Source organism: Cydia fagiglandana, chromosome 1, assembly GCF_963556715.1.
Source record: "Cydia fagiglandana chromosome 1, ilCydFagi1.1, whole genome shotgun sequence".
Lineage (NCBI taxonomy): Eukaryota > Metazoa > Arthropoda > Insecta > Lepidoptera > Tortricidae > Cydia > Cydia fagiglandana.
In genome coordinates, this window is record NC_085932.1 from 26271639 (window position 1) to 26284528 (window position 12890).

Consider the following 12890-nt stretch of genomic DNA (forward strand, 5'->3'; position numbering starts at 1 on the left):
TTGTGTATGTCAACGGATAAAGCGCTGTTGTTAGATTTCATGAATGTATATCATAGACTAGGAATCCTCTAGACCGAGTTTAGAGCAATTATTTCATGCAGCCGATGATGCCAAAAATGCGGGGGTGCGCGGGACGAGGAGAGCGAAGTCCCGTGCCGTGATTGGTCCGTTCGAAGACACGGACGTCACACAAAGACATATTCGACTCGAACATGGAGTAAATTTACCGTATGCGTGGCAGAGGGTGTAGCGCGACTATGCTCAGGATGGAGGATGTTTTGTCTGTGACGTATATACACCAAGCTTCGGGTTTTTATATTTTTACTAAATTGCACAACGGGACTTAATCGCGTATTTATGTTTTAAGATTTATCTCCGACGTTTCGAGGACGGCGTTGTCCCCGTGGTCTCGGAGTTTTATATTTTTATTCTCTCGATTGCACAACAATTACTTCAATCTTAAAATAATATCTCTAGTTATCACATGCTATATCTTTTCATCCGCCACTTTTAGGACTCAAATTGACATTTGAAAAACTAAACACTAAGTATAAGTACCTGTAGATAAATACTGACAGGATGGCCAGTATCACCACCACTGAACTGAGGACGATACTGAGAATGGCGTATACGGGTAGCGCTGTAACAAAATAATGATTAAGTTATCGACAGTTTTAAGCTTCATACGTTTTACATTATATATAACAATATTGTACTAGTATGATAACAACTTCAATCTCATCAGGTATTTACTACATATTTGTTCCTAAAACCAAACACAATAAGTGCAGTTTCTAATTAAAAAAAATAATGGAAAGATTCACCACGTCGTGCATGAAATTTTTAAAATTTGCGACTTGTAATAGTTTTAATATTAAGGTTAGGTTAATAAGGTTTAGGTCAGGAATATCTGTCCGATCGCCCTAATCTAGCCTATTAACTGAGCTTACGAAGCTTACTCGACTCTCAGCGAATTTTTCCATCTATTTATTTCATTAATTAATGGTTAATTTATATACCCATTATTACCCATTTATATTACCTACCTAACACACACCCGCAATCGTAAAAGGCTAATTAGGCCCGACTCATCGATACTACTTACAGCCGAAGAGGTTCTTCTTAATAATGTACGAATTCGTTAAGGAAAAGCCTTCCCCGAAAACTCAGTAAATCCACGTTCATTGATTATTTGACCAGTTCACTGAATGTTCGCGGAGGTCGCGAAATTCTAATGTAAGAAATGGCGGAAAATGAAAGGGACATACTTTATAAAATTGTTTTGGTATACGTCCAAATCAAGCTAAAATGATAAATATGTTTATAAAACAGAAGATCACGCGTACCTATCTTAAAGGAACTTATGTTTATGGCTAAATCATCCGGTCAAAAAAACACTTCTGGTACCTAATTACCCCATCTTATATAAAAATTATGAAAATGTATCTGAAAACTACCATAAGTAACCCACGGAACACTACAGTTCACTTGCATATTTATTTCGAATGTTTTTTAAGTTTCGAGGACTTTTTGTCTTGCGCCTGTTTTCAACCTAACCAAACGCACCTTATACAGGGTGCTTCCTGTAACAGGAGCAATAAATTAAACTAAAGGCTGTAGGTACTCCTCAAACTGGCCAACATTTGTTCAGCAACTTTTAAAAATTATGAATCCTTTCGTCTTCCTCTTTTTCATACAAAATAAATATTGCCTTCAATGTACGCTGACATCAGTGTGTTTGACATTACTTGTCACGCTTTTAACATAACAAAATTTGCAATACATTGCGTCTTAGAATAAACTTTAAAGTGTAATAAATATCAAAACATGAGTTATTTTCAAAAGTTGCTGAACAAATGTTGGTCAGTTTGAGGAGTAACTACAGCCTACAGTTTAATTTATTGCTCCTGTTACAAAAAACACACTGTATAGAGTAACTAGAGATATTAAACTTCTAGTAAATTCATAAAAGACTTCTCAAAAAGCATTCTGATTCTGATTCTCGAAATGGGATTCCAGTAACGAAGCAAGAATCGAATTCGATTTATTACCGTCTCGGTCCACGCTTGATCTACTCCGTTTAATCTTTACGCCCCTTGAGTAGGATTGGATATGAATTGGTCTGGAAAAGCTAAGAAATTTCAAAATTTGATTTGTTTCATGTGATGTTAGTTAAATCGCTCATCGATTGGAACGCTTTGTTGGATCAGTTTCAGAAATTAGTTCAAAATTAGGCTTATTTTCATGTGTTATCGATTATCAAGGACTGTTCAGTTCAATGAATCTGTTCGATCCATAAATAAAACTTGTTCTGAATGATGTTTATCCCCAATTTGGAAACAGTTACACAACGGCCTTGGTTCTTTACTTGTTTTGTTATTCTGTTAGCATTAAGCTATCTCAGAATATAATTAAAAGGAAACATTCGCGGGAATGTTGGAGAGTAAAAACGCTACGCGAGACTTTCGCACTTCAAGCAAAGTGCATCAGTATAATCCGCTAATAAACAGTCGGGACCACACCAACTAGATGGCCTTGCGAGGCTTTCCTTCATGGGCAGGCATGGGTTCTCACCCATTTATTCTCGGCACAAATGGAAGGTTTCATGTAGGTAGTACCTATTATATTCCTTGCTACAACGGCTGGCTTATCTTGATGTACATACGACAGAAATGAGCTTGAAATAAAATTAACCAACTCTATGGATAAAAGTTTAGATAAAAAAACATCACGAGTATCTATTTAACATACAAATAAAAATAAATTGTGTTGCGGTAGGTTTGGACCTGACGTAATGTGGTTCTTTAATTATTTTCGCGGTTTCACGAGTAAGAAGGTAGGTCGAACGGTGTTGCTTTTTTATATCTTAGCTTAAGTAAATTGTTTATAAGGTAAAAGATAAACATTTGCCTTCTGCAGCATTCTGTTTTCATCACATTTTCAAATGAATGAAAGTAGGTCCTACAATCTCCCTTACAATATTTTAGTCTCCCCAGGGGGCCGATTTTTGATTTTCGACCACTCGATTTCGTGTATTTCGTTAAATAATATCTCCACTACTAAGCATTTATATTCTACTATTAGAATCTCATTAGAATTGAAATCGAGAGGTCAATACCACTAGATTCCAAATTTCGATCAGTCGTATTTCAAAAATTTGCATTTCGCTGTTTTCCACCGATTTTCGAGTGACGACATCGAGCGGTCCCCAGTACAATGTTGCATCACACCGTACTATTAAATCTCTTCATACATAGAGCATACTGAAAATTCCTGGAATGGCCGCTTAGAAAAAATTATTCGTCTCATATATCAGAATCCAGAAATTTTCAGTATTGCCCACGTATCAGGAAAATATAATAAATTAACATTCCTGCGTGACCGCATATTTCATCAGACAAAACAAAACTCCAAAAGCCTTAAATTTCTAAAAACAAAGTATAGATTTTTGTGGTCCTTTAAAGGCGAGCATTTCAAATAGTTCCTTACACTTGTCAGGGCACAGCGAGCCATCGAAGCCGCAAATGGGGGTGTCCCGGGGAGGGTCTGTGCTCCCACCCGCCCAGTGTATAGGCCGGTCTGGGTTGAACTGCAAAGACTTGTTCGCCGCCACATAGGTCGCCACCACCTGAGGAGTCAAGCAATTACATTAAGGGTTTTCACATATTACGAGTGTCACGAGCAATAATGTGGTTCAAGTGAGAAGGGTACCATTTATATAAACAACAAGAGATGGTTTTTCGGATCCGATAATTTATAGGATCATATTATACAAGCGTTGTAGAAGCGAAAGTGTTGCCACCGTATGATGTGCTTCTGGCTATGGAAATGTTACATTAAAATTACTTATATGTCCAAATCTTCCTAAGTTTAAAGAAAACATGTTTTTCTTCTTGATTATATGGTATATCGACTTTATGAACGTACAAATACAAAACATAATTTTTGAACAACAGTATATTTGCCAACCGCATTGAAAATTTGCTGCTTGCCTAGGGCCTAGCCTGCATGGTTATATGAAATAATATGCGACAGAAAGAAATTAAGCTAACTGTTAAAGAAGCTAGAGATACAAATTTAAAGATCAGTGCCAACATTTTTATTTTTTATTAGACCACATATTTTTGCGTGCAATATCTACACTATGATATAAACACTATGTACTATAAAATATACCAGTTAGTACCTACCTACATATTTATTTATTTATTTATTTAACCTTTATTGCACAAAAGAAAAACCTTACAGTACAAAAGGCGGACTTATCTAAACTCTAAACTAAACTCCCTCTTCTTCTCTTCTCCTTCTTCTTCTTCTTCTTCTTTTCTTCTTCTTTTGTCTCTCTTGACTAAAGGGGGGATTTATCGTGTATACCATGTAACAACTTCTTTCAATTTACCTTTGGTCGTATGATTTATAACAATTATTGTTTATGGCATAATATTCTTACTCTTACGCCTGAAGGCCAATCTTATTTATTATTTTGTTATTTTATTTAGGTACCTATGTGAATGTGACTATGTACATAAACTGAACCTAAATCTTTTGATGTTATTTGATGAGGGTTTGTCGTCTGCCGCTTTCAATTAGTTTATAGCCCCCACGCTTGGTACAAGTCGGGGCGATTATGTACCTATTCTATTTATATAACAATTCAATAAAAGCAATATTTGCACTATTTACTATTTATATCGGATAATATAGCGAAAAAAAGACACGTTGTGACTGGGTCGACCGTCCAGTGAAATCAGTATGACAACAATATGGATATACTGATTTATTAGAAAACACAGTTCCCCTAATGAGAGCGCAACTGGGCGGTCGACCCTGTCTTAATTGAAAAGTCATATTTTTCTATCACCAACGTTTTTCGTAACGTGTACTACGTGCATTACCGTCGCCAATTTCATGGCCGTAGCTTTATATTTCAAACATGCTCGTAAATATATGTAATAATTATGAAAAATTCTATCTAGTGCTATGTAAGACGCTTCATAAACATAATTCAGTCTTCGTTGTTACACAAACAGATAAATCATGATCAATCATACAATTTATCAAGCTACGTGAAATTCAAAACCATTGCAGAATTTTCCCGTGTTGCTTCTTTTTCCTCTTTTTGGAAGTTAAATAATAAAATATAAGTCTACGAGTATGTTCCTCAGCTCATAAAACTGCTACAATCATAACCTTTATTTCTTTTCAATTTTTTATTTAATTTCGTAATCGGATAAAAAAGCTTGTCATAAGAAATCGTCCCACATCTGAAGTGAAGAACAGAAGTAAGCGTGATGCTGATGAACAATTAACCCACCCATATTACTATAATTGTTTGTTTATATGCGTTAGGCCGACTTGCACCATTCCACTAACCCGGGGTAAAGCGGTTAAACCTGGAGTTACCATGGTTACCAGTACAATTTGACACTGGGTTAACAGTTTAACCGCTTAACCCTGGGTTAGTGGAATGGTGCAAGTCAGCCTGTCATCATGAAAAACTCATTTGTAACTTAATAGTATTGTTGTCGGTATTTTAAATGTTTCCATATTTAATTTATGATTAATTCGTGGTTCGTTACATTTGCATAAAAGCGATTGGGGAGAAATGTGCGGTACGCAATCCTCTTATTAAATACGATAATTAAATTAATGAACGCAATGTGGTTATGAAAATAATGAAATATTTTACTACTGCAAATTAAAATCAAGTAAGATGGTGGTACTGGCTATCTTGAAACTTAAGTCATTGTCAAAAGAGGTGAGAGCAGCGTGTCATCTATTGGGCATTGGCATGTCGAGCACTAGTACTACCACCTTAATCCCCGTCTGCTAATAAAACTAGAGGGGCAATTGACATCTACGAGTGTTTTATTTGGTTAATTTATACGTTCGCTGCGGCATCTAGATTAAGAGGAAAGTGAACGAAACGTAGTCCCCGCTTTCCCCTCTGGATATTGAAACTAAGGATTTTTTTGAAGTGAAAACTTCTTTAGCGGCGCTGAGCACTTTTTGAGGTGGGGACAAAATTACAAACTCGATATAGCGTAACGCGTAACGTAACGCTGACGTCATGTGTCACGGACAATGTTATTCACCGAAGAACTTTAGTCATAACGTATCATACCCAAGTAGCATTGCAAGCTGTATATAAGCTGTATTGAAGTTTATTTGTATACTATAAGCTGTACAGTTAGGCTGTACAAAGGCTGTATAAGCGCTTATACAGCCCTTATAAGTTAAAAAAGGGCCCAAATTATACAGCCTTTCGCGTTATTAGAGCTGTAGAGTAGCTGTATAAGCAATAAATAAGCTGCATAATAGCTGCATTACAGCTATATTTCGGTGTAACAGGAAACCTTAACACTACAGATAATCTCTTATAAGTACGATATAAGAATATGAGTTTTAAATGAGTTTTTAAAAATGATTACAAGAGAATAATAATCATTTAGGAAACTAAAATGTCTTAATCTTGTTCATTCGTAATATAGTAATGGCGACAATAAAGTTTTATAGTGGATGGTAAAAGTAAAAGTAAATGTTATAGAGGACTTAAGTGGAATATTATACTATTTGTAAGTGCCGATTATTATTTATTGTGAACCTATGTATCTTTTCTGGCAAAATATTCACGCGCCTGCTAAATAACAAAGAGAAACCATAAGGAAAATATCAAAAATCGGTAAAGTTAGTGTTTGTTTTTAACAAAAAGTTTTATAAATATTAATTCTAAGGCTAAAGTTAATTTATTTTAGCTGGTAATCATAACACGATGTTAGTCTGCTTAATATTTGCAAGTATTTCCTTAATTATATTTACAAATACTTTTTTTTTTCATTGGAAAATGGCGACAATTTTTAAACAGCTTACAGGATAGTTGGAGAGCATTATAATCTTAGTAGCTGTGCTGTGTAATAAATGAAGTGTCATTTACAGCTTTTGTAATTAAAACAGCTTTATAATAGAAGATTTGTATTCGTTTGGCTGTATTTCGGTTCTCCGTACATAAGTTATAAGTCTCTTTAGAGATCCGTATAACAAATAAAAAAACCCTTAGGTCCAAATGTATTTGGTCTATTCTTCGTTCCATTTCATAATTTTCTAAATTATTAATTTTGTTCATTACAATTTTTTATTTTCGTGGTCGAAATATATACTTATACGAGTGTAAAATTACGCCGAAATAAGCGACTCTGTCAGTAATACAGAAAAAAGCTGTACTATAGCTGCCATTTATTCGTTTAGTTTTATAATACCCTTACAGACAGAAGTTATACAACTACTATTCTTATAGGAGAGTAAAATTACGCCATAAGAAATAGCTTTAAAACGGTGTTGACAGATACATTTGTACAGCTACAAGTGCCAAGTGATACTACAATACAGCCTGTATGCAGCTCTTACGATAAAATTAGCTTGTAGTGTTTCACAACACTTAAAGTTTTAAAACGGAGTTGACAGATACTTTTATACAGCTAAAAGTGCCAAGTGTTACTACAATACAGCCTGTATACAGCTTTTACGATAGAATTAGCTTGTAGTGTTTCACAACACTTTTAGTTTTATAGTAGATTTTCTATATTCTGATAAAGCACCCCATGATTCCGCAGAATCCTTTATAATGATTTTATACAGCTTGAGCTGTATAATGTCTGTAAAATACCTTTTATACAGCTTAAATCTTTTCTGACACTCTTATACGTCTCTTAAATCACTCTAAGTTCTAAATTGGCTGGTATATTGATGTTGCCGACACTTCCATGCTACTTGGGATAATCAGGTCAATTATTTAAAACTGGACTTTTATATTAAGCAATAAAGGCAAAAATACGAGGATCTCATAGTTACATTCTAACTTTATATCACTCAAATATAATTCAATAAAGCTACATCTTGATGAAATCGCTAATAAAAGTGAACTCTAGTACTGGTGAATAAAACTCAAAATAGCATGACATGACATGACATGACATGAAGATGTGAGGTCTGCAAGATAACTTTACAATTTCTATTCGAATTTCAAAACTACAAATGCTACAAATTTAAGCTCACTGGCCAGCAATTTGGAACTAAAGTTTTTCAATAGAAAGGAGGATGGGTCAATTATACATAGTGCTGCAGACATTTTGGACTAGTCATTGAGTTTTCACTTCTGTCGGCACTCCCGGAGTGCAACCCGTTTTTTTATGTAATTAGATTTTTTTTACTGTAACTTTGCCCCTTGGTTTGATTTTTCGATATTTTGATTAAGTATTGAGTTAGGAGCATAAAACAAATTCCTTAGATATTTTTAAAAGCTGCTATCTTTTATAAGAGGCATAGCTATGGTCAAAGTACATTGAATTGTATGCATTTATTTTCTATAATGTCAATAGCACAGCATAGACATTAAGTCGGCCATTTGTACTTTCATGTATTGTGCAATAATATAAAATAATACCCGGGAAAGAAAATACGAAAATAGGGTCTACATTTGTATGGTGAAGCAATCGTCTGCTCACTGTCGTCTAAACTGCGCAATTAAACAAACTTGTACGGATCCCCGTATATAATTGAATCAAAGGTTAATGTTAGTTTATTACCTGTCATTTATTCAGAAATTTCAAATTAGAAATTTAATTAGGTACATATAGAAAGAGCAACAGTAGCTCCAAATTTATGTAAATTAAGAGCCATCAGGAGTGGTCATTTCTCCATACAAACGTACTCGACTGATTCCTCCGTGGGTTTTGATGCTAGAGCAATGATTTTTTCAACACAGATTAATATTGTCAATATCTGTGTCGGACCGTTTTGCTTTATTGATATTTTGGCGCTAGTGCCCTTCAAAAATGGCCAAAATGGCCTCATTGACTATGCCGCAATGAGAGGCGTAGTATTCAAAACTGATATCAATTAGTCAAACGGTCCGACACAGATAATTTCATAATTATTTAGATTTCCAAATTTGGTTACGATTGGCTAAGTTTTGGAGGAGGAAACAGACGAGAAGGAACGATTTTTACGCAGTTTTTTTCGTTTCGTCCTTATCGCACTAGTTTTAGGAGCCGCTTCCGTTAGCGAGACAGGTATAGGTTAGGGTAGGTAGGAGACCTAAAATATTTAAAACTGAGCTCCTGTCTCGTCTTACTACCACAGGCACTGTTACGCGCAGTTAAAATAATTACCTAATTATCCGTCTATCTGTTTGTCAGCGGTCTCTGTCTTTCTATTGTCCCTACAAAAACAAAAAAAAAAGTATTATATTATTTATTTTTATGTAATTTGTATATCGCAATAAAAACTGGTCAAGCGATGATGGTCCGACTTTCACATGATCGGTTTTTATTTTAAGTAGCTAACATTGTAACATAAACCCAATAAGTCGAGCAAGTCGGTACGTAAACAATTTCCCGATAATTCATTTTATAAAAGTAGAACTACACATTGTTCAGAGATAGGGAATGCAACTGGGTTATAACCGTAACCGAAATATTCGGTTGTAACCGAATATTGGAAAGTCGAATAACTAAATTTTCGGTTATTTATTTACTATCTGTGCCCGCGGCTCCACCCGCGTGGAATTCGGTTTGTGTCAGTAAGCTGCTAAATATATGAAAAACAGGTAAACAGGTAATGACTACAAAATCCTCCGTTTTTTGGCTGTGACGCCTGTGACTATAATTTTTGTCACTCATATCATGGACTTTAATAACTAAAATATACCAAATTAACTTCCATTATTTATGAAATATTTTTATTAAATATTATATCACGTCCAAGGTCACATTTTACTTTTACTATATTCCGTGTCTTTTATTAAAAAACAAAAACTTTTACTCAGATTCCCTAATACTGTAGGTACAAAAATATTATTTTTTGCTTACTTTTTAAAATTACTACATTGTAAATTTATAATTTTTCGTTTAAAGTAACCGATTATAACCGATATTCGGTTATTTTTCGGGCATAACCGTAACCGAAACCGGTTATGAAGTTTGGCCGGTTATTGCATTCCCTATTCAGAGAACGTAATCTAGTATGTCGTAAACAATGATTTACCTGCTTTCTTTGTTGTCCTTTGAGCAATAAATTGGATTATGCATGCAATGCATCATAAAACAGGGAATTTTCTTCCCCGTATATTATTTCAGCGCCCTCTAGAGAATCTCATTAAAGGCTGAACTTTACTTACTGCGCTTTATAATATAAACCACAACTAGGCGAGTTTATACTCCTTAGTACAATGTTTGCCATTATGTTAGGTTCTCAGTTTTGTATTTCTTGTCTTGTTCAAGATTGAGTCCACAGTTCTATGTTGTCTTAGCAGTCATGAGTTTATAGTGATTATGTTATGATTTGAGTTCCGCTCAGCAGTTTAATAGACTGTCTACAGTTTTAACCTCTAATGTTAGATTCGTAGTTTTGGTATGTATTTTCCAATTTCACAATAATTGATCATTATAGAAAAATAATAACAATCTTAATAATGGAAGGATAATGAGGAAGGGTATTTTAATAAATTGTAAGAAAATGTACTTTTATATTAAATAACCTCAGTTTTTATCTAAGATACAAGCTGGTAAGATCTTAATTGGACAAAGGATTAGGAGTATAACAAGGAAGGATAATGCAGAAGGGTATTTTAATAAATTGTAAGAAAATGTACTTTTATATTGAATAACTTCAGTTTTTATCTAAGATACAAGCTGGTAAGTAAGTTATTTGTGATCTCTCTCTTTCTTTCTTACACTTGTTCTGTTTCAGTTTATTAGTTTTAAGTTTTAGTTTTTAATTTTGGGTGCCCTGAAAACCAGCGCAGTGTCTTACAGACACTGCATATGCTGAGCGGCATCCTATTTGGTGTATGTTTCTTTATTAATCTTTATGTTGTACCTATCAAATGTATGTTTTTTTTACGCCAAATAAATATTTTCTATTTCTATTTATGTTCGCGTAAGCCATTTAAATCCGTGCGAAATAAACACAATAAGATATATGTTATAATAATACAATAGCATTTATACCTAATACCTAAATATTTTTTGTTATACTATGAAAACGATACAATCGTCAGGAATTGACTCTTTTTTTAAGTCACCTTTAACTCTCTGAAGTATGTTAAATTTCTCTCGTGTCTAGTTTTATTTATCTCTGGTTACCTGGCTTAAAGTTGCTTTTCAATTGACTGTTATTTTCAATGGAACAACCCTGTTTGCCGTGTACCTATCAAATATCACAGTCTATACTTAATAAAGTACGTTCCGATAATTTGCATGCCTCTTCGGAGTAATACACTTTTCAATTCAATTCAATTCTTTATTGATAAAAATATAATTTTACATGTCAGGTACATATATGCTTAATGCTTACACTCCCAGAGTAAGGTTACAAGTACGAAAACAGAGAAGGGATTATTGCGCCGCTTCATTTATCTTGTCAAAAAGCAAATCACCCACTAATTACCTCCCCTTACCCTACATTGTAGCAGTTCCAATACAATTCAGGGCATGGAGCTTAGGTATGAAAAATTGTCGAGATAAATACAGGCTCATAATGAAGCCGAATAAGAATATTTGGGGCCCCGAGGGCGTTTAAAGTCATACCGAGCATTATCAGGGCAAATGGATCGAGCGTCAGGCGTGCTCCCTCTGTGGTCTGGTGAAATGGATTTGGCGAAATCGTCTTTGCGTAATATTTTTTCGTAGCAAAATGACCGCCGACTGTAGAGAAACTGACTAATAGTCGCTTTCATCTTCAAATTTAATAAAAAGTACCCTCTCTTGACAACACTTGAAAATGACAATGTAAGTAACTTGGAAATGCTAACGTTATCCCACAGTATTACTTAAATGCTAAAAAGCATAAATTTGGTTCGTTATTGTGCCCTAATAGTTAAAACTAAGACAGTTTCTTAAACTGTGTTAATTTTTGTGTAAGTAAACACAATTAAATATAAATAAAAGAAAGGATACAGTTAGGTAATTGACCCGAAGAAACTATCTTCACAAATCACAGCCTCATTTATTCCTCACAGCTCTAATCTAAGAGATTTCTTACAGCCTAGTACGAATAAATGACGTAGGCCAGAACGAATTGTTTGTACTACCATATAACATTGAGATTAATGATCCAAAAAAGAGCAGCCACTGTGAGGAGAGATAATACTGTCTAGTAAATGGCTACTAGTTTAAGATTGAATTAATTTAGGCACGTATTAACAAAGACTGTAATATAGTAAACAATGTATTAGAGCGCAGCTTAATAAAGTAAAACATGAGTTGTGGATAATTTTGATTAGAATTACCCGACCCGTGTAAGGCCCACATTATTTATTTTATGCTTATTATTTCGCGTTAAATTAATAATATGGTTTTCCCCAATCTTCTACACTGAGCTACAGTACTTTTATTATGGCACCAACCCCGAAATCCCGATTTTTTTTTTACTTTTTCATACATTTTGGCTGATCAGATGTCGACGTTTTCTATGGAAAAGCCAAAAAAAATTATCCGATTTTTGGGTGGGTCCCATAGTAAAAGTAGCTCAGTTTAGCGAGTAAAATCAAGCCCTGGAATTAAAGCCCCATGGCCAGACACATACAGTACTGTATAAACTATTAAGGAACAAAAACTGACCTGGGCATACCTTAAGGTTTAGTTCTTAAGTTCCCTTCTGTCATTGGCCTTCGCTGGATCCCAATACGATATCCACCTGACTTTCTTTCGTAATATTGACTCACCTGGAACTTGCTGGTATTGGGATCCATGTCCAGAAGTGAGTAGGAAGCCACACGGTCGCCATTGCTGTCTATTATAACCTCGCCAGTTATACCTAGAATAGTAATACTTATTAGAAGAATATTTAAATTCTGCCTGTCACATTGGGGGCATCAGTCACATATTTTTAAG

General features: G+C 34.6%; 1 protein-coding gene across 3 annotated transcripts in view; it reads right to left on the minus strand.

Moving 5' to 3' along the window:
- Positions 1 to 12890, minus strand: part of LOC134668606 (atrial natriuretic peptide receptor 1-like) — a 259800-nt gene that overhangs the window by 49366 nt on the left and 197544 nt on the right. For all 3 annotated transcript variants that reach the window (XM_063526055.1, XM_063526062.1, XM_063526048.1), the window contains 3 exons: positions 12722 to 12813; positions 3490 to 3628; positions 559 to 640 (listed from right to left, as the gene is read on the minus strand). In XM_063526055.1, the coding sequence (XP_063382125.1) occupies positions 559 to 640; positions 3490 to 3628; positions 12722 to 12813 (313 nt within the window). The remainder of the gene's footprint in view (positions 1 to 558; positions 641 to 3489; positions 3629 to 12721; positions 12814 to 12890) is intronic.